Here is a 27,665-nt window from a genome sequence, read left to right as displayed (position 1 = left end):
TGTAAACTCACCAACTGCACAGTCTGACCGGTAGGACCTTTCTTACAGACTATATGTAGGCCTACAGCTATCAAAGTTGTCAGGCATATCTGTAGAGGTTATATTGGTCAATTTCGATATTCTGTTGCCGAAGTTATAGACATGTGCTAACTTTCACAAAATGTCAACTAGCGCCTGTTTGTCTTTGAAGTTTCAAGTTGAACTTTCAAGCAAGAACGTTACAAATACGTTGATTGATGCATTTACTGGATAGCAGCCTAGCCACCTTGCCCTCACAAAATATGTCGGACCTATGACCAATTGAAGAAATTATGAAGCACATTGAATGGTTCTATCATAAGAAACTATATAGCCGGAAAGCATGTTTATTGACATGTGTTATATCTTGTGTTTTATTGTTCAGGGATTTTTATTTTATTGTTGGACACTTTGTAGTCCCGATTAGGTTATATTGTCAATACATCCCATGTGGCCTACTAGTAACAATAATAATAATTAGACAACAAATTAATCTTTTCCAGTTGAAAGGTTATTTGTATCTAGTGATTGTGTGCATGGGTTTTGCAAGTAGCGTGGAACATTGAGCAAGGAGTGTAATCTGGCGGTCACCCCAAACTAAAAGTCAAAGTCTCTTATTAAAGAAAAACGTGACACTACACTTGAAATATAAAGTGATGTATCATTTCATCTAATTGGATAATGTAAGTGTTTAGTATTGCTTAATTTGGATATGTTTGCTATCAGATAATATCCGTAGTGCATACATTTCAGTAAAGACCTAAAGTAACACCATGCAACAATAGGAGGATGTTTTGTTTGGTTTTATATAATCTTTTAAATTATCTTAATGGTTCTGTTCCCACTATGCACGGTGTAGTTCTATGGTCAGGGACTGAACTAAAGTCCTTAGCCCCGTTTGGATTGTCTCTTTTGCTTAGGAGGTTTCCGAACTGAGTGAAATAACCCGGAAGTACCTAAGTGGCAGCTATGATAAGAGTTGGTCGAATTATCTAAATGTTTAGGAAATGTGCTTCAGTACTTCTATTCCTTTTGTATCTCCTTTAGCATAGGGAATCCTGGGCCATCCCTAGGGAAGGACAAGGAGACAGTACCACCCCACAAGCCCTTGCAGCAGTAACAACAACCTAGTCAACAACTGATCACTTCAATAACCTCCGCCTCTAGCCTAGTGTACGTGCAGTTGGATTCTCTTAGCACCGCGGTTGTCTTTTCCTAAGAACTTATGAATTGTACTTCACATCTTTCCTTGACCTCATGACATTTTCCATCGAGGTAAAGGAAAAGTGGTTAGGAAAAGACGACCGGACAGACCATCAGGTCTCCGCCCACCAGGATTTGGCTGAGATTGCAGTCTGGAAACCCTTCTAGCAACATGAAGGCTGGTCCAATTGTTTCAAAATTAACCCGAAATCTACACCCATGCAACAACTGGAGACTATCCCCAGTCAGTGTGGCCAGGCCGATACATTCATAAAGTGAATTTGGGTGTGGTTGGACCAGGTAGGAACACCCAGAATGTAAAACGTAAGAAAAGCCTTCAGACATTGTCAACTTTTTGGCGGCAACAACATTGCGAAAAGGCGTCATGTAGCAGGCACATTAATAGGCTTTAATCAGCACCAACTGGGCTGTTGTTGGTGATGTTTCTTTTGTTTGTTTGCAGGCCTTTTAGGGAGTTCGCGTGCTAGTTTTAGACCGAAACTCCATAGTGCTAATTTGACCTGTCTGAACTACATTTGGTTGGATCTGATTCAAGTGCCCAAACATTTATTTATCAGTCAAGCTTTTTGAGGGCCTCTGTTGGCCTTGGTCACATTGCCAAATTGAACTCATAACAGGCCAAAATGGCACGTGCTATGAATTTTGTCCTGTCAGCTCTGTCCAACATACAGGGTTCAGAAGTATTGAAGACTCGCTCATTTTAGTTACTGCACAGACTCGCACACATTTTAGTAACTGTAATGGCTTTTGGGTGTCAATATTGAAGGCCTTTAATTGGTATATTATAACACAGGGAGAATGTTCCCCTCCTGATCCAATTGGTCCCATGTAAATCAATTCTCAAGGTACAGAAGTTCATTTGAAGGTTCTCTTTAGGTCTTTGGCCTTCAGGTCACTTGGAGACCCAGGAGACAGTTAAGAGGAGGCACTGTGCCAGAATCCATTTCAAAGTGCGTTTGTGTATTCATGACCTCAGCAATCCACTAACTTTGAATTATGTAATATCAATCAAAGTAAGTGATTTCAAAATGATAGCATGGCACACAGTAACACTCTCCCTGACACCCCGTATTAGTTTCTACATACGGTATACACCATAATCAGTTGCTAAGGTGAATATACTATATATGTGTTATGCTAGCCATCAATAAGTCATATAATTACTCTTATACTGTAATACATTCATCAAACCTTTTGATATACTCTACTTATGAGGTCAGTCTTCTCATTCATCTGTTCTCCAGAATTTGAGTTTAGAATCATTATTCAATTTCCGTATGTTTACATAACTACAGGCACAACTGGATTTGTTTTGACTGATATATTTGTAGTGTCTTCAGTTTGCTGACCTTGCGTTTGTAACAGAGCAGCTGTGAGTATTCATTCAGTGAGGCAGTCGGCTGCACAGAAGTCTTGTGATCATGGTGATTTTTGGCAAATAGATACATCCACATCCCTCTGTGTGCAGTCCCTATGAGTAGCACTGTGTAGAAACAGCAGCATGTAAATCCATAGTAACATAAAGATGGCTCACACACAAACATTATTTACTTGTTATGAAGCGCAGGATTTTGTTTTTGTGTTTTACTGAAAGCTGTGACACTGCTCTGATCCCATGGGGAGCAATACATTTTCAGGCGTTTCACAATTTTTTCACATTTCCATTCAAAACCACAATAAACAAATACTTGCGGTTGTACCAACGTCAAAAACACCAATTTTAAGGATTTATTATCAAATGACTATTCCCAGCCTCAACACCCTAACCATCACACATTAATTCAGTAATAACACATATAATTAGCAGATTTGTTTTGCACATAAAAGGCAGCCCAGAGTTGTCCCCAAGAACAATGAAATAAAATATCCAAAAATAACCGCATAGGGACATTTTCCATGGATTCATCAGAATTAAACCAGCAAACAGTGTTTGCCCAACCAGGGCGATGACCTCCATCGAAGCTGCGAACACGATGAGAAGCAGGGGTGGGGCACTGCGTGTGTGGGACAGTGATGGCCCTGGATGAAGGGATGATTGCGGCCCAAGAGAGGGGAGAGTGGAAAGGAGATACCCCAAGAATGAGTGGCATGTCCCCTTGGGACTCCAACAGTCTAAATCCCCAAACCCCCCTCTGGTATTCTCTTGATTACAGAGGACAGTCAAGGCCCCCGCAAAGCACTGGATAGAGTTACAGTTCCATGTGTGTGTCGAGCGTGGTATGTGCATACACGTGCGTGTGTGTGTGACAGGGTTCATGAAAGCCGTTTTGAAAGTTTGGTCTTCTCCCCTGTTGATGCCCTCAGCCACAAGCCATGTTATGGGAACTGTCCCTTCAAGCAAAGGCACTAAGTAGCTCCTGCCCCTCCCAACTGCTTTGTTTGACCACACCCTCTGGTTCTCATTGGACAATGGCTGAGGACAATCCTTGGTGCAGCGACGCCCACTGTCTGTCATTGGGCAGGAGAAGGAGAGGGGAGGCCTGGTTGCCAGCACTTACCCTCCCCTATTGTCAGCACACAATAACACTGCTTTATGTTCCAGAAGAATCCTAACTTTGTACTTTCTTGAGCAGCGGCTGCCTCCCACTCCAACTGCTGTCAAACTGCTGTCCCTGTGTCAGAGTGAGCCACAGAGAGACAGAGAGAGGAGAGGAGCCAGGGCTCTACGGGACCACGGCCGGAGACAGGCGTATGCTAACAGGAAAGGAGGAGAAGCCATGCCAAACCTGAGGTATTTAAGGTAAGTGAGCCTCATGAGAGGATACTTGGCTCTCCAGCTTCCTACCCCGGTACAGGAGAACTTTAAAGTGAGAGTGCTGTGTTCTGCAGTGTTCAGGTTCCTACCCCGGTACAGGAGAACTTAGAAGTGAGAGTGCTGCAGTGTTCCGGGGAATCTTTTGAATGTAGATTGTTTTTGTACTGTTTCTCACTCAGATCACATTTTTTTCCATGATGCAACTTCCCTACCAGTGACTAGGCTTAAATGTTGCGTATATGCTGTAAAGCAATATTTATGATACGTTTTTGGGGTTTTGTTGGTTTTCATTTAATGAATATCATACACACACACACACACACACACACAAACACACACACACACACACACACACACACACACACACACACACACACACACAAATACGCACACGCACTCACACATGTACACACATGGATGTTACCCTATTTTACTTTGTCTAACATATGGCTACTCTATGTAGACAGCGGTTAGCTGTTCCAGTCCTCAGTTCATGGAATAAGCTAAAGTAGCCAGAAACAGCAACACAAGGTTTTCCCCTTATTTTTATTTTATTTTTTATTTTTTTGCCTGTTCCACCACAGGGGATGTGGCACTCAAACTGTATTCTGTCAAGAGCAGTGCAGCTAAATGTTGCCGTAGTAACGTGAAACCAGCAACATACCTTGGCACATAACAACACGGCTTCACATACAGCATGTCATGTTACTGGTACACATGCAAGGCCTATTGCTCTTGGCATATCGCCTAGATGATTGTCAAGTTTTGCAGTCCACGGACAAAGAAAAAAAAAGCAGGTAAAGAGCTGAGGGGATGGAAAACAGAAAGAGAGAAGAGGCAGTGTTGAGGGGGAAAAAAGAGAGAAAAAAACGGTGTTTAATGGCTCTGAAGGAGGGATGAAGAGACACAAGAGAGATGGCAGGGTTGATATAAGGCTCGCAGCTTACAGAGAAGCTATGGTCATGCAATGGTGGAACTGACCAGAGACGCATCTCAGAGAGAGAGAGAGAGAGCAGAGAGAGAGACAGAGCAGAGAGAGAGAGACAGAGCAGAGACAGAGCAGAGAGAGAGACAGAGCAGAGAGAGAGAGACAGAGCAGAGACAGAGCAGAGAGAGAGACAGAGCAGAGAGAGAGAGAGACAGAGCAGAGAGAGAGAGAGAGAGACAGAGCAGAGAGAGAGACAGAGCAGAGAGAGAGAGAGAGCAGAGAGAGAGAGACAGAGCAGAGAGAGAGAGAGAGAGCAGAGAGAGAGACAGAGCAGAGAGAGAGAGAGCAGAGAGAGAGACAGAGCAGAGAGAGAGACAGAGCAGAGAGAGAGAGACAGAGCAGAGAGAGAGAGACAGAGCAGAGAGAGAGAGAGAGAGCAGAGAGAGAGAGACAGAGCAGAGAGAGAGACAGAGCAGGCAGCATGGAAAACAGGGCCTGTCCCTGCCCCTCTCCTTCCATTTCAAACACAGACTGTTGGACAAGCTGGGATTATAGTGAATGAGAGAGAGGGAAGGAGAGAGAGACAGAGAGAGAGAGAGAGAGAGAGAGAGAGAGAGAGAGAGAGAGAGAGAGAGAGAGGTTGGCAGCTGTCCTTAAACCAACTCCAAATTGAGGAGCAGGAATGGATTTGTGTGCTGGAAAAACCGCTCGGTCAAGAGGGCCAAACAGGAAGAATAAAATACCTCTCTCTCACTATAAAGCCAACAGTGTGTTTGTGTGCGTGTGTGACTCTATGTACGTCTCTCCGCCTATGCCATCTGAGATCGATATAAATATTATGGCTGTGCTATACTCCGCTGAATCACTCACAGCCTGCTCAGAGTGCAGCGCCACAGGCATTAAGATGATCTCTTCATGTAGCTTAACATGGTTATACTTTTCACAATCCTTGTGGTTACATCTTAACGGAGCGGTTTGTGCCAATTCTGCCATCAAATGTTCCATTGCCCCTCTTCCTCTTCTTCCTCTTCTTCTTCTTCTTGCTAACCCTCTCACTTGGTCCCTCTTACTTTCCATTTCTCACTCCTTCTCTCCTTCCTTTTCTCTTTTTACACTTCCCTCTCCCTCGCTCTTTTTTTTTTTTTTTCTCTCCCCCCTCTCCGGCAAGCTCAACCTTAAATGAGCCATTCTTTCCCAGAGGTTGCACTGTTTTTAAAGTTTATTTCTGAGGGAGGCAGCAGTTGACCAAATTGTCATGAGTTCAAATTCAATTTGTGGTGGACAAAAGAATGCAATGGAAAGAAATGTATTTAATGAGAGTCATTTTTTTTTCTTTCTCAAAGGGTGCAGCAAGTATAGTTGCACGAGAAGAGCTATAATTATGAGAGGACAGCAGTGAGGACTGTGTTAGAGGGGACTGAGCAGAGCACAACCTAAACATCCTCCTCGCCCCATTGGCTAGCAGGGGTGAGCGGCCGCAGCCAAACAAAGTGATCTTTTCCTTCCATTGTCTCTGGACGGTCTGGAGCGGACGCTGCTATTTTAATATTTCTCTATTTACCAGACCCTTTTATCCAAAGCCACACACACACACACACACGTCACAGTGGAAGTATAGAGCTGCGTCTGTGTGTGACCCTCATGGGAAAATGTCAGCTGGCTCTGTGGGAATAGAGGATGGTATATAAAGACTACGTAACATATTAATAACAACTACTGAAGGAAAAGAACATAAATGGCACACAAGTACCCATTTGATGTTTGAGTTTTGAAATGCTTGACATCAAGAAAGTGACCCCGCTTCTGATCTACACTGAAGGGGAAGAAAGGCACTTTGTTTTAGGCTGTTGCAGACCTGGGGTCAGATATCCAGAGACCAGCTAGCTGACTGTTGTGTATCCAGGGTTAGTTTTCACAGTCATTCATCTTTTTGATGTTATTTTTCTCACATGCCAGCTTTATGTAATGTTAAAAAAAACATGGATGTTTTTTAAGGAAAATCAGGAAAAGCACAGCTACGCTGCTACCCCCTTGGAACTAAGAAATGTGTGTATCTGACGTCTCTTTGTAAGTGTGTGTGTGTGTTGACGTATGGGTATGAGTTATAAGGATCCTCTCATGTCAGAAAGAAAAACTGCGCTGAAGTCCACACAGGGATTAAGGACGGAAACGATACAATATGTCCCCTCAACACTTCAGGATGAACTGGACACTTTGTTTTGAGTTACATTTCCACCAGGCGGTCCCTGCTTCCCATTTACTCAGAAGGTGAAAAATGACTGTAACAACAGAACGTTCTGGGTTCATGGCACAGCAGGCTCCCTGTGCTTCTACTGACACAGCAGACTGAGCCACACGGATCTGATTCTCCTCACCTCTCAGGCACCCCCCCCCCAAAAAAAAGAAAAAGAAAAGAGCCAGTCATTGCTCATACTCATGTGGAGCACTCTAAATGAGAGAGAGAGAGAGAGAGAGAGAGAGAGAGAGATAACAGATACACCAGATAGACTTTGACTGTATGCTTGAGGGAAAAGTATAACCTTCTGTCTGAGAGAAAATATGTATCCTATAATGTACAGTATATGATATGCTATGTTTGTATGGGGTTGTCTTGGGGTTGTGTCGTGTGTATGTGCATGTGGGCGTTGGTGTGACAGACAGAGGCAGAGAGGGTCCAGTTGCTTTTTCTGTTTGTCTGTTTATTGCATAGCTGACATTGTTTTGGTTGTGGCTGTCTCTGTGGTGCCTGTGCTGCAGCCTGTGGTCAGAGATAGAGAAGGGAGGCAGAGTTACAGTTAGAGGGAGAAACAGATACATTGAGATAAAGAATAGAGAAATAGAGAAAAGAGAGAATAGTATGTGAGAAAAAAGAGAGGAAGAAAGGGCGGGTCTCAGGGCTTGTTGTGACAACATGTTGTGCAACGTGAAATGAGAAAAACAGCAGTTGATTGCAATCTGATTATTTTCAGGCTTTAAGTACCCTTTAAGGAGCGACTTCTGCAAATGATGGAAAAACAGCCAGGTAAATTTGACCATCTGTGTGTTAACTTATTTAAAAACTATTTATTTTGAATTAAAATGCAAATTGATGACCCTGTTAAAAAATGAGCCCAGGGCCTTGATGTTGTTGTACCACTGACTGACACCTTATTGTTTCTGCCCGTTAGTGAACGGCGTGTCTTCAAACATGAACGGAAATTCGAAAAGACCGCCATCCTACTCCGTGGAGACTCCATATGGCTTTCACCTGGACCTGGACTTCCTGAAGTACGTGGACGACATTGAAAAGGGCAACACCCTCAAGCGCGTGCAGCGGAGGAGCAGGCCGTCCAGCGCCACCCCCCCGGCCCACAACCACAGCCTCCCCGGCCACGGGCGCGTTCACGGACCCACCCAATGGAGGTCCATTGGTTCCCTGTGGCCCAAGTCTCGGACCACGGACGCCCAGCACACGTGTGACAGAGGCTTGGCCAGCTATCCCAGACATCCGGGCGCCCCTTACATGTCCCTGACCAGTGCCCAGATGGAGGAGAGCATCCGGGCCTTTGACGAGCAGCCGCTGGGGCTTTACGTGAGGCCCAATCTGCTGCGGGCCTCCAGCCTGCCCGCGACCGTCCTGCTGCAGAGGCGCTCGGAGTCCAACGATGATCCGACCAGTCCCGGGAGCTCCAGGGACCACCTGCTGCAGGAGAACGGCTCCTCTGAGAACGTGTTCAGCGACTCGAGCAGGCCGGCCGGCGGCGGCGGCGGGGCGCTGGCGGGGACGCTGCAGCGCCTCACTGTGGCGCTGCGGCGGGTCGGCGAGCTGGAGGAGGAGATCCGGGTGATCCCTGAGCTCAAAGCCAAGATCTGCATCCTGCAGGAGGAGAGGGAGAGGCTTCTCGTGAGGCTCGACTCGGATCCAGAGAACAACCGAGAAGAGACGGACTCTGACCCGAAGGCCAACGGCCGACTACAGGCGTCCGCGGACGGCGTGACCGACTGGGGCAACGGGCACAGCTCAGGACGCGGCTCAAGCACTCTGGAGGACCAAGAGGACGACTGGATGAGCCGCGAACTGAAACGGCTGGAGGAGAAAGTCAACGCCTCGTCCGTGCAGGTGGAAAACGAGGTCATGATGTCATCAGTCCGAGACGGGCCACTTTTGGGGGCAGGACAGAGGGCTCCCACAGTCCTCTCTAAGGAGCGAGTGGAGCGCCAGTCTGTGGAGGCCCTCCAAAAGAGGCTTGCAAACCTGGAGCAGAGGCTCAGGGAGTCAGAGAGGGAGTCGCAGACGGCCAAGGCGTTTCTACGGAAACAGGTGGAGGAGGGAAGGCTGAAGGACCAGAGATTAGACCAACTCACCAGCAACAAAGACATATGGGTGAAGATGGAGAGACCAGAGGTTCATCAAGGTGCGGCCAGGGACCTAAACAGCCCATTTTCAGACATTCTGCAAGGTATGCCTAGTAAAAGGGATGTTACTGAGAGCACCCCAAAGGAGTGGAGGGTTGCTGAAGAGGGTGGTGGCAGACAGGAGGTGAAGGTGCCGGGGGACGTGAGCCACCATGTGGGGAGAGTCCGCGAGCTCCTTCAGGAGCAGTGGGAGTGTCTGTGTGCAGGTCAGCCACCAGGGAGGGGGTCAGCAGAGCACCTGCCCCCCAGAGTCACCTCCATCCAGGAGGAGCTGATGAGGCTGGTGGAGACCCTCACATCCAGTGGCACAGAAGGTAGGTTGATAGAATCTAATAGGGGGGAAGGGGTTCAGATGCTAACGGTTCAGGTCTCAGTGAGACAGACAGAGGTATATTACAGAATCAGATGATACAAAATAACAGTAGAATAGTTATATTCGGTTCTATCAGGTTTTCCCTTCTGGTAAAACAAACAAACTAACTAATGGGAAAGAGACATTATTTGAACTAATGCTGTTAACCAATCACTGGCATTGTGTTGTGAATGACGGAAACTGACTCTATAGCCTAGTGACAAACCTGGGTAAGAAGTAAACCTCCTAATAGAAGAGTCCTGTGGCTTAATTCCCCTAGAAAAACAAAGCCCAAGGGCTCTTCTATTAGGAGGTTTACTACTTACTCTGAGTTAACTTACCCAGGTTTGTCACTAAACCACATACTTTGAAGACCCTCCTGATCATTTGTTTATTTGTTTCTCATTCTCAAAAGCTGAGACTTCTGCTTTGATGGAAAGGAATGGTCAGGAGGATGAGGCTGTCAGGAGCACTGGAGCCAGCCACAGGTAGGTTTATGAAGTCACAGTCAAACCTGCCCTGAGGCGTTACATACATCCTTGTTTGCACCATGACCGTTTCTTTGAGGTCAAACCCTCTGTTTTCAGATTACTGCCGTGTCACACCAAGCTATTTCAGTGAAACTGTGTGAAGCACAATTAATTCCAATCCTTTAAATTGGACAGCTGGTCCTTATTGTGTGATGATAAGTGGTGATTCTATACACACTGTGTGGTGAGGTTTTACAATTTCACTGTTTGTATTCAGCAGCAAAACAACTTTGAGCGGACCATCTGGTTGGGAGGAGGTTGGAAACGAGGGCAGATCACACTCGCTTGAGGAGACAACGGGGAGTGAAGCGCTAGAAAACACGAGACACCGAGACACAGAGAACACGGCGGAGAAGACAGAAAGAGAACAGGACCTTCAAGCACAACCAGAATCACGAAGCGAGACAGTAAGGTCCGCAGAGCGACAGGAGAGGACGGCGGGACAGACCGACTCTGGTGGACACCGGGGAGGATTGAGAGATCCCGAGGAATCAGGAAAGGAAGCGAGGTGACGAGATGCAGTTTGTTGGGAACAAAGACACACTTGCTTTAATGATGACAAATACTACAGTATGATACAGTCGCATAATGGTATCACAGTGGCATACTCACAGTGGCATACTCACAGTGGCATACTTACAGTGGCATACTCACAGTGACATACTTACAGTGGCATACTTACAGTGGCATACTCACAGTGGCATACTTACAGTGGCATACTTACAGTGGCATACTTACAGTGGCATACTCACAGTGGCATACTCACAGTGGCATAGGAAATGGGTATTATTAGAAGTATTATGGCAGTTAAATCTGATCCATGTCCATCCAATTTTGTGTTTTGTGTTCATCTTTGTGTTCTCTCATCCCTTTGACAGAGTTGATGAGGCCTTCATTACTGCATGTCTTTACCTGAACGACCACATGGATGAAATGGGGAATCTGAATGATGATATGGTAATAAATGTTTGTGTTTTTAATTACTGACGAGCAGACAAGGAATGAGCACCGGTGATGTCGGGGCAGCTATTCTAATCCGCATTTAGGTCAATGCAGGTGCCGTCACATACTACTAAAGGAATGGTCAGGAGGTTTAGATGTTCTATGTTCTAACTTGGCATAGTGATCTCTCAAGCACTTTATTGATTCGATTACAGTGTTATTTACAGGTGTTGTCTCTTCTTTTAAAGTTTAAACAAATAAATGTTCTTCTTTTATTATGTGTTCATGTACCTTCAAAATAAAACTACAGGTTAAAGACAATTGTGAGAGAGATGCAATTGAAATGAATATCTGTTGGTTTGTAGTGGATGAGATGAGTACCCCCTGCTGTGTCTGGCTGTGTGCTGAGGTGTGCTGTGTGGTTTTCCAGAGGCAGGCCCTGACGGTGGTGTTCCAGCACTGGTTCCATGTGGCGGCCGAAGAGGACTCGTCTGCCCACACGGTGGCGCTGTACCTGGGGAGAGTCAGGGCCGCGACGCCCTCGCTCCTTCACTTCCTCGTCAACCTGGCAGATGACAACGGCAACACTGGCCTGCACTACAGCGTGTCCCACTCCAACTTCAGCATCGTCCAGACCCTGCTGAACACAGGTCAGACCGGCTGTGTGTGTGTCTGTGTCTGTGTCTGTGTCTGTGTGTGTGTGTGTGTGTGTGTCTGTGTCTGTGTCTGTGTGTGTGTGTGTGTGTGTCCTCCCCAGACCCTGCTGAACACAGGTGTGTGTGTGTGTGTGTGTGTGTCTGTGTGTGTATGTGTATGTGTGTGTGTGTCTGTGTCTGTGTCTGTGTGTGTGTGTGTGTGTCTGTGTCTGTGTGTGTGTGTGCGTGTGTGTGTGTATAGTGTGTGTGTGTGTCTGTGTGCGTGTGCGTCTGTGTCTGTGTCTGTGTGTGTGTCTGTGTGTGGGTGTACTGAAGTAGGCTACAGAAGGACTATGCTATTAGGGATGTCCCAGAATCTGTCTGTGCGTCAGCCATTGTGTTTTCAACCATATCTATTCATATCATTGTTGATGGCCACAAGATAAAAATGCACAGCAGGCAGAGGGCTGAGAGCTCACCGTCTCCGGCCATCACTCAGGGAGCTGCAGGAGCTAGAGACAGAAGCCTGGTGTGGCAGCTGGATGTCTGTCATCCCCCCTCAACTATACATCAAAATGAAGCTTAGAACCTGTAGTTGCCAGCTGGATTTAAAATACAAAAAAAAAAAAGACAGTTGAAATATTGTCTCTGATGCTGTATGTATCGCCATAGGTTTTGTGGAAATTTGCCTTTGCCCTAACCTTACTTTCAGTACTTCATGGTTATTTAAAGTTCAAGCAACAAGTAATCTGTGAAGGGATCAATGGACTCTTCAGCACCCTCAGCACAACACATTCCCAAAACAATCAGTGCCATCTGCAGATTGTTCAAGGCCATAGTAAGCAGAGGCAGGGATGTGAAACACCTATCAACAGCAAGTTCATAAAAGTTGTTTAGTTAAAAATTTTAATTAAAAGAGAGAGAGAGAGAGAGAGAGATGAAAAGTACAAAATGATATTGCCAATAATAAATCAGTTTGATGTTTTGAAGGAACAGAAATGACATTGCCAATGAATATTTGGTTAGAAAATACAACATTTGGCCATTTTTTTACATGACTTTTGGTACAAACTGTGCATCCTTCTATCCGTATGCAGATACAGAGACAAATAATGTGTTGGTTGAACAGATTCAGGTACTGACAAAGATACAGGTACTGATACAGATACAGATACAGATACAGGCACTGATACAGATACAGGTACTGATACAGATACAGGCACTGATACAGATACAGGTACTGATACAGATGATGACGTCTGTGGTCATCTCTATATGCTACAACCGAGTTACTCAACATATGTGTCCAGTGCCAACAGCCCCTTTCGCAGTTTTTTCCCGACTTCTGTGACAGAATAAACACCTCTAATCAGCCTATGCTGAGCACTCTTCAGCACTGATTGAAGTTCCCTCTGTGTGTTTGTGTGTTCAGGTGTTTGTGACGTAGACGTGCGGAACAAGGCTGGCTACACCTCCGTCATGCTGGCCTCCCTCGCCGCGACCGACTCCCCGCAGGAGCTGGAGGTGGTGCGCCAGCTCCTGCAGAGAGGAGACGTCAACCTCCGCGCTGGCCAGGTCAGCTCCTCTCCACCGCAGACAAACACTGTTAAACACGTCCTTGGGGAAACTACGGTAAGTCACTGGCAACTATTGTTGGCTAGGAACACTGTGTACTTCTTTTCTAGTTTTTTTATCAGCATAGTATTCAAAGTAACAACAAAAAAATATTTTACATTATCTCCAGTAAATTATCATAAGAAAGTCAACAGTGTCACAGTATTTTTATTCAGTAGTTTACTGTTTTTGAATCAACATCAGGGGCAAAGCATACTGTAAAAAACAAACAGCAGTATCTTACTGGCAGCCATTGGCTAGTAAATTATTGTAATGTGTTTTTAGAGTGATCTAGTGTTTAACATATAAAAGTAGAGAAAGGCTGACAATGACTGGAACCATTAGACCTCTCAGTGGTACTTCCTCAGTGCACTCACCTCAGGGACATGGCAGTGGTAGTGCAGAGGTCATCAATTCCAATGTTTTTGGTTTACAACACAATTTATTTGTAAGTCTGAAGTGTGTTTACCTCAAACGGGCCTGGCTTGAACCCTGTCAACCTCGTGCGGAATTGCTTTGGACAGCTCACACATCCTCTGGTCAACTTTTAAAAATGACCACATCCATGCTCTGGTACATCATGCTAGCCATTGTGTCCAATGCATTTGTAATCAGTATCAGGTCACTTTTCTTTACACAGTCCTGCTAAGAAACAAATATTTCCTGTTTCATCAATATATGGTTTCTGATTGAATAAAACAGCTGTATGTACCCAAGGGATTTATAAAGGTACTATCCTACTATACTATGCAGCTTTTCTTGAGCTCTTTTCATGAACTTTTGTTTTCTTTTCGTTTTGTATTTCAAATTGATGAAAATAGTATACTGGAATAGCGAACAGCTAGTCATTCTGTAGCTCAACAGGCAGCTAATAAAGCAGCATGCTAAAAAAATGGTTAAATAATCAAATAGACTGCCAAGTTCCTGAATGGAAATGTGAGCAGTAGAACTTTACATTTACATTTACATTTAGTCATTTAGCAGACGCTTTTATCCAAAGCGACTTACAAGGATGTATACACATTTTAAATTTACACTGATGGCACACTGCACATCAGGAGCAATTAGGGGTTCAGTGTCTTGCTCAAGGACTCTTCGACAGGGAATCGAACTAGCAACCTTCTGATTACTAAACGACTTCTCTACCACTGTACCACTGTCGCTTCTTTGGGATGTAAACTCTACACTCCTACACCTGTAAACACATGTCACCTGACCAGCTTCATCTCTTCATGTACTGCGCCAAGATACATAAGCTCTTTTAAAGACATATGTGGCTTTCAAAAACACCTACTGAACCTTAAGTAGACATACGAAGCAGAGAAATGGAAAAGTTCTGACTTCTGACCTGATTTATTAACTTAAATAGCTTAATTGTCATTCATTTTCCTGCTTATCAATTTCAATTTAAATCAATTGTATTGGTCTCTATAGCCCCAATGGACACTGTCCCAAAGCACTTTATAGAGGCCTGCCCTGAACCCCATAGAGCAAGCTATTCACAGCAAAAGGTTGTGTTTTTCCACACAGCACTATGCCGGACATTTGCGCTACTGTAACTGTTTCATTCATGTACAATTTAATGTACAAAGTGCAGATTCCACACAAAGTTTGTAGAGTCAAGGCCACCACTGTGTTGAGTGTTTTGGCTAAATCGCTTTTTTTTGTAAAAAAAACAAATATATCTTTAAAACACAAAATGCTGTATATAGTATTGGATTTTCTTTGTAGTAGGACTATATTATCACCTACTGTATACAGAAATAGAATTGTGAGCTGGTGCATGAATCTATGCCTCATTTGAACATTCTCATAATTGTTATCTTCCTGCGTAGGCGTCTAGCTTCATCTGTTTAGCAGGCAGCTTGATCTAAGGGCACTGATGCAGTGTTTGGGCTTTCTCACCCTTTCATTACTCAGTTTTCACACTTTCAACATCAACTGGGCATAGGCTACAGTTTGAACAGTATGACCATGACCATGTCCACTGTGCTAGTTTATAATGATTTGTTTACTAAACAAGAACCACATGCTCCATGTTGGAATCAATCAATGATTTCAAAATGAGTACTTTTCTTCATCTTAACGTTGAAGCTGACAGTATCTGTTTCTCTCCACAGGCAGGGCAGACGGCCCTGCACCTGGCTGCCAGGCACGGGCGCCGGCTGATCGTGCCGCACCTGCTGGCCGCGGGCGCCAACACCAACGCCCAAGACATCGCTGGCAGCACGGCCCTCATGCTGACCTGTGAGCGGGGGCATTGTGATGTCGCAGCTGTCCTTCTGGAGCAGGCCGACTGCGATCTGACACTCACTGATAGGGTCAGTCCCCCTCCGCCTCCCCGCCCCCCCTCCACCCCTCTGTCTTGCATGGAGGCACACTCTGTGCCACACACCCACACACCCACCCCCACACACACACACCCACACAGAGCTGTTGAGGAACAGCCAGTAACTGCACGCTGATAAAAAGATAAACAGAACTAAACATCAAAGAATGAGAAGCCAGCAGTCCATCAGTCTCCAGGTGGCTACATGTAATACAGTGGGGAAAAAAATAAGTATTTGAACCCCTGCCGATTTCGCAAGTTTGGCCACTTGCAAAGAAATGTGTGATCTATAATTGTAATGGTAGGTGTATTTTAACAGTGAGAAATAGAATATCAACAAACAAATCCAGAGAACTGCATTTTATAACATTTATGACTATTTGTATTTGATGCAGAAAATAAGTATTTGAATTCAATTGTTAGCACAGTGTAGTGTTTACTGGCCACATGTAATAGTAGCACTCTGATGATAGCAGTGTAGTGTTTACTGGCCACATGTTATAGTAGCACTCTGATGATAGCAGTGTAGTGTTTACTGGCCACATGTATTAGTAGCACTCTGATGATAGCAGTGTAGTGTTTATTGGCCACATGTTATAGTAGCACTCTGATGATAGCACAGTGTAGTGTTTACATTTACATTTACATTTAGTCATTTAGCAGACGCTTTTATCCAAAGCGACTTACAATGTATACACATTTTACATTTACACTGATGGCACACTGCACATCAGGAGCAATTAGGGGTTCAGTGTCTTGCTCAAGGACGCTTCGACAGGGAATCGAACTAGCAACCTTTTGATTACTAAACGACTTATCTACCTCCTGTACCACTGTCGCCCACTGGCCACATGTAATAGTAGCAATCTGATGATAGCACAGTGTAGTGTTTACTGCACACTTGGGCAGCTCTACCTGTGAGGCACCCTCAGTAGTCCAGCCCAAGTGTTATTAAGCCGTTATAAATGGTCAATCTCTTCCCCTGCTTCCCGCTCTCCTGTTAATTGATGTTAAGTTTTTTACGTTTGTGAATAACAGCAATACGATAGGAGTCAGGATTAGCCTTTAAAGAGCTTTCACAAAGTTCACTGGAAATGAAAGCTCTACAATATGGGACAAGCTTAATCACTGCCATTGTGAGGGGTAAGCCTCAGCGTCAAGTTAATCCTCCTCCAACACGCCTTATCTTTTGGTGAAAGAGAGAGAGGAGGGGAAGGACTGACTCCACACTTGCACGTGTCAAAGTGGCTTCTCGTCTCCACTCTGAAGGTCTTACTACTAAATGCAAATGAGCACTGCTGTCAGCCCGAGTGGCTGGGCTGATGTGCTGTGCAGCGCACGCAACTTGTGCTTGTTATGCTAGAACGCCTGTTTTCATAAATTTGCCCTTGTTAAATCCACACGTCTTCTTTCAGTCAAAAGATGTCATTCCCATCTTTGTAAATTTGAAATGATGACATTATGATTTAGGTTCAAATACTCCATGTGACTTGTACGTGGTTTAGCAGAGGTGTCTAAGCTAGCATGACTATCACTATCACTAGATGTAATTAGACATCTTTTTGGACTAAAGGTATGACTAAATATCAGATAGCATCTTATCTGACTGTCCTCTGTCTGGGTGTGTGTGTCTTGCAGGAAGGACGCAGTGCTCTGGCGATAGCTCTTCAGGCGTCCTTCACCGAGATGGCCGACCTTCTCAAAGCCCACATGGCCTCCTGAGGCATTGCGGAAACTCATGCCTGATCACTCATCTGCAAGCCTGACACACACACACACACACACACACACACACACAAACACAAGCACACACACTCTCTCTCGCTCTCTCACTTTGTGACTCAGACAGCATACTATCAGTCAGCTAAGAATCTCAACAGGAGACATAACTGTAAAAAGCAGCTAAGTGGACCCAAGGGTTTGAATGGCTACTTTACAGAAATACCCAAGCAATACCAAATATCATGGAATGAAAGCAGGACATGCTGAAACACACTCTAAACTCACACCCTGCAATCTTCAAGAACATAATCTTCAAGAACATAAGCAGTGACTGGTGAGCGGACTATTTCTTTTATCAGTGGCCACATGATAGAATGTCAGATATTGGTAGAAATACTGCAGAGACTACAGACAGTACTTCAATAACATCACCTTAGACATCACACACACACAGAGACAGACAGACAGACAGACAGACAGACAGACAGACAGACAGACAGACAGACAGACAGACAGACAGACAGTCTCACTCTCCCACACTCACACACTCACACACACACACACACACACACATCCACACACACACACTAGAGTGAGAGAGAAACATGAGTCCATCACAAGTGGGAACAAAGCCCTCCGTCTTGACAGTTTTATCAGTTGACAGCCAAGTTGGCTCTACCAGGTTACTCTCGGCCCTTTGTCAATGTCTGATCTTGTTTGGCTGGAGAGTTTCTTTTATAATGCGAGAGCTGTACAGATGTTAATGTAAGCTACAATGTAAATCATCTCCAGTCTCAATATCCACCATTTAACTTTCTCAGTTATTTTTTTCTCCACTGTATTATTGCCTTTTGCTGATGCCAGCCACAAGCACTTCAATAGAAACCGAAATGACCACCATACCACCATGCGATTTCCCCAGAACTGTTTATCCAGTGCTGAGGCTTCTATCTTTCAATAAATATTTTTAATAGTCAGCGGCCTACATATTATTTCACACGGGGTATTGTCAGAGAACACAATTAAGGTGGAGTTTGTTTCGACATTCCAGGATCGTCTGTAAACTATTATACCGAATGCATACATCTATCTTCATAAAGACACCGTTAAATCTGTGTACACATCCCGGAGCTGTGGCCCTGGAACAGGATATGAAGATATGAAAGATGAAAGAGGTCATCACATCCAAATCCCGTGGAGGAATGCTGTCGCTTTAGATCAATACACACAGCGCTCCTAGGCTGGTGAGATAGAGTACTAATGCTGCAGCTCACCCCTTAGGGATGAGTACATCTACCCTGACCTACGAGCCACTGAGTCAGTGGTTATGCATGGAGCTGGGTGCTGGACACGACTCACTGATCCTAACTGCATTTCAGCCTGATGTACACGTTGGAAATCGACCATAGCTGGTGTGGAACAGCTTTTGTCTTGATGGACCAGTCGGTGTGCAACCTTGAAAAGTATTTTTTTTCTTTTGTCTGAAACAGCTCCCCTCACTGTGAAAGATTTTGCAGTTGCTAATTAACGGTTTTTGGGAGACCTTTATGGTATGTTTTATGTTAACAGCATTCTCTGACATCAGGTACTTGAAATAATACCATGCCATTGCATGCTTTCTACAGTTCAGAAACACACATATAAACACAAACCCACAGGCACTGTCATACTTCTTATGTGGCACCTTATGTGTTTTCAAAACCACCTTTAGCAAATGTGATGGTGCAGGCTGATGCCAGGTTCAGCCGAGAGGGTGGCCATTTTAAGATCCTCTAGGAGGAGCTCGTTCATCACCCATGTGATGTATGGCATGCTGGCTCTAGCAGCACTGATAGTGCTGCTTATCATGGACATGTTCCATCGGCTGATGAAATTTTCTGTTCCATAAAACAGATTCTTATCAAAGGCATGGTGAACAAAAATGTACATCCCTTAATAGAAACAGCACAGACTTGCGTTTATCTTTTTCTGGATTTTTTTTCTTAATTGCTCAGGCACGAGCGATACAAAATTGAAAGCTTATTTAAATATGATTTATGATAAATGTCAACCATTCAAAATTGGTCTGCAGTGGAGGGTGTTCATATGATACTCTGCACTTGTGTCCATGAAACGGCGTAGCGAGCTTCCTAACCTTCCATGTGCCTCGCTGTCCGCTTCCTCCTTTCTCTCTCAGTAGAATGCACACACACACACACACACACACGTTTTGTCTATTCAACACTGCTTGTTTCCTGAAGGCTATATCTGAAGATACTCCCTGGAGCGGTGTTTAGTTCCTGAGTTTTGTTTAAAAAGCTGTTTTTTACTTTATCTATATTGTAGTGTTCATATATTGTAGGGTGTTGTAGTGTTATCACATAAATGTCATAAGGGGGGAAATGGCCATCTGCTTAGACAGACTGCGCAACAAGACATCTCACTTTTAGAGAGTAGTATTGTTGTTGTTAGACCAGTGCAATCTTTCAGTGTTGCTCCCTTGTGGTTTGGGTTCAGCTGAGACACTGTCTTTGGATGAGAGGTATTGAGCTGTCATTACACACACACACACACACACACACACACACACACACACACACACACACACACACACACACACACACACACACACACACACACACACACACACACACACACACACAGTCTTTGGATGAGAGGTATTGAGCTGTCATTACACACACACACACACACACACACACACACACACACACACACACACACACACACCCACTGTCTTTGGATGAGATGCTATTGAGCTGTCATTGATATGTGAGTGGGAGAGGTTTCGTTAGCAAAGGAGGCATACAAAGCAGATGAGGGGGTGCTAGTGCAGAATTGATTGCTTCCTAAAAACCATCTTGGCATTCTGCAGTCTGCTGGCTATCCAGCGCAGGAGGCAGTCAGGTGGCCCAGCCCTCCCATAACCTGACTGGTGCAGAGCACACGGCCATGAATCACGGCTGCAATCTGGGTCGCCATCACCCAACCGGAATCAGCATCAGCATCCACATCAGCATAACACCAAACATGCATTGAACTAGTCATTATAAAATGACAAAAACACAACATGTCAATGTTTATACTAAAAATCAACCCACAGCATACAATCTGACAGTTACAGATCTATTTCTTAGCATTCAAAAGCCAGTGAATAAATCGAGTAAGAGTAACACATGGAGTTTTTAATCCATTTTATATATCAATATATAGAGCTGTTCTGAAACATTTCATAGAAATATGAGACCATTTTGTTATACAGTAACTTTTTTAAGCACAGATGACAGATATTCATTTAAAAAATACAAAATGAATCAAGGTGCAGAACAAACTGATTTACCAAATAAAAACAAATGTACATGTCAGTGCTGTAACACATGTCGAAACTGAGTGAAAGGGTGGGCAGAAAAAGCAACGACAGCATGATTAACACAAAACACTTTTGGCAGATAACACTTCATAGTTACGATAAAAAAATCAAAAGTTTGCTTTTATCGTTTTTGTACAAATAAATTAATGTATGGGCTGACTTTTATCTAAAATCTTATGTACAGAATTTTACATCTATGTATCAAAAATCCCTTATGAAAACATATCTACACATCTGGATTCAAAAACACCACAAATTCACAACACTGATATGAAATTGAACACATGTGCATACACACTCACACACACACACACACACCAGACCCATCAACACTCTCACAACAACCAGGAAGTCATTCATCTCCTTTCTGACCCGCGCCTGTAGAGAGAAGGCTCTCACAGACACACACACACACACACACACACACACACACACACACACACACACACACACACACACACACACACACACACACACACACACACACACACACACACACACACACACTCACTCACTCACTCACTCACACACACACACACACACACTCTCACACACACACACACACACACACTCAAACACCCCCTTCCTCATAAGCACATTCTCCCTCTTCTTCCTAACAGACTCTTCCTGCTTCATGTCCCTGAGACAATACACAGAACACAACACATACAGTATAGCCTGGCGGATTGTTTGGCAACACAAGAGATCTTTATCACCTCTCCCTACGCCTGCAACTATCCCGCTTCTTTCCAGTCTAATTCAGATTGAGACTCCAGAGGCACCCCTTGATCTGAAAACCTCCCCAAGTCCAGCCTTCCCTATCTGTCAGCACTGGCGTCCGCGAGCTGAAGCCCAGGGCTTCTGGGAGGCAAACAAACACGCTCAAGCTCAAGCTCAAGCTCAAGCTCAAGCTCTCACTCCCCTAGTGGAACCCCGCGTAGCACTCCGAGGGCACGGAGGGAGCGAACAAATGGCGTCCACTAGTGTGGCATGCGGGTGAGGGCAGCAGATGGTGAGATCACAGGCGGAGGGTAAACACCGAAGAGAGCGCAACGCTGCTTCACCCTCCTCCCCGGGCCACAGGGCCGCCGGGCCACACAGCGGAAAGAGACAAGATGTGGCGAGACGTGGCGAGCTGAACCCCTTTCATGTACAAATGTGCCCTACCAGCAGAAACTCCAGCCTAATTTAGGGGACCTACATTTGTGCAGATGCTGTGCAAATGTGTGAGTTGTTTTTCTTGTTGTTTGTTTGTTCTGTCCCTATGTGGATATTTTGGTGTGGTTTTCTCAAACCGTCACGCCATTTGTACACAAAAAACAGCAGCAGCCATTTTAGTCTGAGACGCTCTAGGGCTGCAGAGTTCAGTCTGAGACGTACTGAGGCTGCAGATTTTATTCCACTTCACAGACACATAGCTGATTTTTAGCGGCCCCCATAAACATATTCGACATCTTTATGTACCCTTCACGCACGCTGTAGTGTTTTGAGTCTTGTTGGTTTTCCAGAGTAGCCCTAAAGGAAACCCAAGCAGGAATGGAGCGACTGGATCCTCTAATGTTGTGCAAACGCTCACAGGAATGTATATCCCCCCGACAGCACTGGAAACAGACTAAGAGCCTCAGAAGCCATCGCTCATTCACTCCCTCCGGGTTACTACGGCAACTCCCCACCAGAACAGATAGGGGTTGACAGACACATCCTGCGGGCCCACTGCGCTCTGTGACAGACAATTTTAGAGTGAAGGTGTTGACTGAGCGCTGACTAATCTAATTCAGTTCAGTCCCTTTTCAAAAAATGTATAAATAAATAAAAGCAAAAGTATCGCGGGAGCGACTCAGGGAGCAGGAAGAAAGAGAAGAAAGAAAAGAAAAAGACTCAAGGGGGTCTCCCTTCCCGGCATCCATATTTGGAGCTCAATGAGGGATGAGGTGCTGACAGATCTTACCCCGATATCACATCACATTACGAAACCAGAGGCAGTTACTTTCCCCGCGCTGCACAAGCGCTCAGTGTGTGAATGGTCACAGTTTACCTGAAGGAGCCTGACACAGAAGCGACACGACACATCATTCTTAGGAACACTCGCAGCAAATAAAGCAGTCTGACGACAGCGCGCTGGGACTGGTGCTGAAAATGTCATCTCGTGCCTATTAACAGCATCAGTCTCCAGTGCCGGAGGGTTCATATGAAGGCCATCGGTGCCAGTCTCACCTGCCCCCCTGCCAAGACCAGTTCAGTGAGGCGGCATCAGTGAGCTGTCAGAAGGGGGCGTTGGGGTGGAGAGGGGGGTGGGGGGGGGTTGTCTCTAAGCGTGGTCCCACTGTTAAGGAATGTCTGTTAAGGAGTCTCACACTGACGGTCTGACCAGCACAACGCTCACTTGTTAAAATCTTTGGCCTGGCAGCCATTTTGTCCCGCCAATCCCGCCCCGGCGGGGGATGGCACGCAAATCTCATTTGGGGCCTGCGATGGTGGGCTGCTCGGTGTACCAGTGCGTGGCCGGGTCAGGCAGCCCGCCGCCCATGGGCAGGGCGATGAAAGGCGGACACGTGCCACCGCTCCCGCTGCTGCTGCTGCCCACGCTGGCCATGCCCACGCCGGGGCCGGGGTAGGGGTGGGGGTGGTGGTGGTGGTGGGGCCCCACGAGGCCCTCCGTCCGGCCGATGTGGATCTCGTCCTCCTCCGTCTCGCCGGTGGTCTTGCGGTAGACGGGGTTGTCGAAGTTCATGCTCTTGGTGCTCTTGCTCCGCCAGGTGCGCCACACCAGGTAGACGCCGGCGCACACCAGGCCGAAGACTACTGTGGCAACGATAGGAACTGCACGCGTTTAACACACAGCCGCCCAGGGGATGGAGGTCGGGGGGGGGGGGGGAAGGAGGGTAAAGCGTTAAAAATGGTCGCACAGAGGTGGAATGACAAAGTAGTCAGCCAGATATAGGAGACTGACGTCAAATCCAGAGGGGGCGGAATGAAGACTCACCCACAAGGGAATGTGGCACTTCATTAGCAAAACAAATTAGAGAAGTAACACTATCTTTATAATTGTGGTATAAGTGACAAACACTGGATCACTTTAGAAATGATCAGCACCTCATAGTACTCAGAGGTGGGCTACTTCAGTCTGCCCAAACTGGTGAGGGGGGGAGAGAGCAAGCAGGGGGGCGGGGGGGGCACAAGGAGAGATCTACACGACTCCATGTCATGTCATTTACAAAAGAGAAAGAACATAGATGACGATGCAGATGGGATGTTCTTTCTTATATATATATATATATATTATATTAACAAAGAAGCATAGGGGATTACACTGGACTGTCACAACACTATATATAGTGTTGTGACAGTCCAGTGTAATCCCCTATGCTTCTTTGTATATATAGTGTTGTGACAGTCCAGTGTAATCCCCTATGCTTCTTTGTTAATCATTTATAGTTGAAACAGAGTTGGAGTACTCTAAGTATTTAACAGTATTTGTATAGTAGGGCTGCTTACAGTCTGGATGCATACATTGCCTTAAGTGTTTTTATTAAATATAAACACACTGTATGTGTTAATACTCAGTGTTTTTATTAAATATAATCATACTGTATGTGTTAATACTCAGTGTTTTTATTAAATATACATACTTAGCGTCTAATTGTGGTAATATATTGCTGATTCTTGTATTTTCCTCTCCTGAAGTCATTCCAAATGTGCAAGCGAAGTTAAAACTGCATGTCTAATTTACATTGACTGTCCACCTCATCCATGAAATTGACCAGATGGTCCAGACTAAACTGCAGAATGGGGTGACTTACAGCATCACCACTGAGATGGTCTCTAAGACTGAAAATATCTCTAACACACAGATAACCTGTATGATATGAACAGTGTGAACAAATACACTGGCCACACACAGCTGTACATCCCCCTACCTACTCATACACACATACTTGAACACACACACACACACACACACACACACACACCTCATCGCAGTCTCCCAACAACATACACACACCCTTCGTGGACTTGCAGAATGAATAGGCAACACAAAAGCTGGGCTATAAATAGCACAGAAGACGGCAGCAGTTGCACCTCGGAGGCAGAGACAGGAGAGACACACTTACCTATGGGAATAACACTCACACTCACACACACACACACACACACACACACACACACACACACACACACACACACACACACACACACACTTACCTATGGGAATAACAATGCCCAACACCGCCACTGTCAGATTGTTGCCAAGGAGAAACAGCTCATTGCCAGCTAACAGAAAAACAAAAGCACAGAAAAAGGAGCGATAGAAAGAGAAAGGGAGAAAGATGGAGTGAGAGAGAGAGAGAGAGAGGGAGAGAGACCATTAACCAAGCTCTATTTGTATTAAAATGTATAATATATTTATGATATTCAGCAAGTACCCCTGTCTAAAACGACTTACAAAACATATTTGGTGGAAAAAGACATAACAAAAAATTAAGTATAATGCGTGTCATAATACTGATGATCTGATTATAATAAAACAAAAAATATGAATTACTGCAATATTAATAATAGCAATAACTGTAGTTATATAACAATTCTAGGGCATGTAACAAATAACTTAGCATGGCATATGAGTTTTAAAGAGGTGGGCCTTTAAACACTTGACTAAAACCAAAACTTGTACAGTATGTCTATTATTGTGTATTCATAGTATTTCTAACTTTATTTATTCCATAACGGATGTGTCAGCTAAACTGCATTGATATGATTTCCCACCCAAGCGGCTGAGGGGGAGAGGGAGAGGGGGAGAGGAGAGGAGAGGGGGAGAGGCTGCACCCAGAGGTGCAGTAGATGTACATAAGGACGCGCCGTGCCGCAGTGGGACGGGAGGAGTGTCGGCCAAATGTGTCTGACCGGCACAACACACTCTACTGTCCACTGTAAATGTAAGTTCCCAGAGGGCAAAAGTCCAGATGTTGGACACAGGCCCCTCTACCTAGTATTTCCTGTTATTAGGTTATCAGCTATTAGGCCTCATTGTGCTAATCATTAGTCAGCATAGCAGAACCCATCAGCGAAGCCATTTTGGGCTGCAATTCTGTATATGTCTTTACATTCACACTCTGCAAACCTCATTTTGAAAGTTATGAAATGAACTTCCACTTCCACAACCCGAGGTCGTACAGGGATATCACCAAAGGGTTCTCAGGACCATCTGGGACAGCGTCACTGTTACTTTGACAACAAATCTTTGTTGAATATGACCATCTGACCAGCCACACAGAGAGAGGCCCTCAGAGTGAGGGCCACACAGAGAGAGGGCCACACAGAGTGAGGGCCACAGCAGAGAGAGGCCCACAACAGAGAGAGGCCCCCAGAGGCTCTTACCATGAGGGGACAGGTTGCTGATATCTTTGGGGGCGCTGGTGACGGCTTTGGCAGATGTGTTGCTGCGGGTGGGCAGCTGGGTCCAGTTGGACGGCTCCTGGGAGTCGGCCATGCTGGTGAAGGGGGGTGCAGGTGTGAGGCCCGTCGCCACGGCGATCCCTGAGTCCGCAGCCAACGGGCTTGCAGGGGTGGTGGAATTTGGCAGGACCACGGATGCCGTCTCCATGGCGACGGTCATGGAGGTGTTCAGCGCTGCAGTGGAGTTGGAGTCTTGGACAGATGGCGTCGCTGTGGAAAGAGGTCACTTTATTGTTGGCCAACAGATGTGGGCTGATGTACTTTATATTCACTAAACAGGCTTCAAGTGTTCAATGATTCATATGCTAATGTCTCTACATATTGGTGGTGGAAGCAGGACTTTGTGTTTGAGACAGAAAAATTGTACATTAACCACTAAAATAGTTTAACAATTGAAATGGGATCTGTTTAGTGCTTTTTTCCATTCTTCACTATGGATAGTGGATTATATATTAACAAACAAATGCATACCGCAGACTTCCAACACACACGTGATTTTAGATTGAGAAGAGAGACCTGATGGTTGCTGCAGACTAAAAAACCCCCGTTAGGTGTTTGTCCATGTATGTGTGTTTTTGCGGTGTGTGCGTGTGCACGTGTATGTGTATGTGTGTGCATGCGTGTGCATGCATGTGTGAGAGTGTGCATTTGTGTGTGAGTGTGTGCATTTGTGTGTGAGTGTGTGCATGTGTGTGTGTGTGTGTGTAGGGCGGTCTGGCTGTGTTACCGGGTACGCAGCGCCGCATGTCGCCTCCGAGCTCCTCTCCGCGGGGGCAGGCGCAGGTGTACTTGGGTGAGTGCTCTGTGATCTGCGGCGCTTTCAGGCACAGGAAGTCACAGCCGCCGTTCTTCTCCCCAGCCATGTTACAGCTGTCGACGCCTGGAGCAGAGCAGAACAGAACAATATCACCATGACAGACAGGAGTCTGGCTTCACAGAAAGGTTTCAAATGGCTCCCAGGGAAAGAGATTAGACATTGAAAGTGTGCTTTTAACAAAGATATCTATCTTGTACACTGTCTTTAACACGAGATACATATCCTGAACACTCATCGCAAATATATCTGTAAATATGGTAAAAATATATGAATAAAACCTTTGTAAAACCTTCCATACATAGCTAAACACAGAAAGACACACACACACACACACTCACACTCGCTCGCTCACACACACACACACACACACACACACACACACACACACACACACACACACACACACACACACACACACACACACACACACACACACACACACACACACACACACACACACACACACACACACACACACACACACACACACACACACACACACACACACACACTCACCTTTTGGCTGCCGGAGCTCGTGCACCACCACGATGTCATGCGGGTCGTTGAGGTTCTCGGCCAGGGC

The 27,665-nt window shown here is 45.4% G+C and overlaps 2 protein-coding genes across 5 annotated transcripts in view; one reads left to right on the top strand and one right to left on the bottom strand.

Annotated features, from left to right (window-relative positions):
- The first annotated feature begins 1,439 nt into the window (after nucleotides 1–1,439).
- LOC105891301 (KN motif and ankyrin repeat domain-containing protein 2-like) lies at nucleotides 1,440–17,756 on the top strand. 4 transcript variants are annotated; one of them, XM_031563254.2, is made up of 11 exons: nucleotides 1,440–1,521; nucleotides 3,816–3,982; nucleotides 7,895–7,947; nucleotides 8,093–9,634; nucleotides 10,088–10,160; nucleotides 10,420–10,710; nucleotides 11,081–11,159; nucleotides 11,575–11,794; nucleotides 13,212–13,411; nucleotides 15,514–15,714; nucleotides 17,361–17,756. In XM_031563254.2, exons 3-11 carry the CDS (start codon nucleotides 7,929–7,931, stop codon nucleotides 17,442–17,444), a joined length of 2,709 nt encoding a protein of 902 aa, XP_031419114.1. In that variant the 5' UTR covers nucleotides 1,440–1,521; nucleotides 3,816–3,982; nucleotides 7,895–7,928; the 3' UTR covers nucleotides 17,445–17,756. The 4 variants fall into 4 exon arrangements, with proteins under 4 accessions (XP_031419114.1, XP_012672918.2, XP_042559670.1 ...); XM_042703736.1 differs by lacking the exon at nucleotides 1,440–1,521 and adding an exon at nucleotides 6,269–6,392 and having other exon boundaries at nucleotides 3,756–3,982; XM_012817464.3 differs by lacking the exon at nucleotides 1,440–1,521 and having other exon boundaries at nucleotides 3,755–3,982; nucleotides 13,212–13,354.
- A 5,334-nt stretch (nucleotides 17,757–23,090) lies between these two features.
- Nucleotides 23,091–27,665, bottom strand: part of LOC105891300 (low-density lipoprotein receptor-related protein 8) — a 59,718-nt gene continuing 55,143 nt past the window's right edge. Inside the window, exons 14-18 of the mRNA XM_031562785.2 lie at nucleotides 27,599–27,665; nucleotides 26,993–27,145; nucleotides 26,188–26,475; nucleotides 25,015–25,083; nucleotides 23,091–23,631 (exon numbers count right to left, since the gene is read on the bottom strand). The exon at nucleotides 27,599–27,665 is cut by the window's right edge and continues 75 nt beyond it. Of these exons, the coding sequence (XP_031418645.1) occupies nucleotides 23,267–23,631; nucleotides 25,015–25,083; nucleotides 26,188–26,475; nucleotides 26,993–27,145; nucleotides 27,599–27,665 (942 nt within the window). The 3' untranslated portion in view covers nucleotides 23,091–23,266. The remainder of the gene's footprint in view (nucleotides 23,632–25,014; nucleotides 25,084–26,187; nucleotides 26,476–26,992; nucleotides 27,146–27,598) is intronic.

Source organism: Clupea harengus, chromosome 25, assembly GCF_900700415.2.
Source record: "Clupea harengus chromosome 25, Ch_v2.0.2, whole genome shotgun sequence".
NCBI classification, from domain to species: Eukaryota; Metazoa; Chordata; class Actinopteri; order Clupeiformes; family Clupeidae; genus Clupea; species Clupea harengus.
Note: the sequence above shows the minus strand (reverse complement) of the source record. Positions and strands in the feature narration are given on the sequence as shown.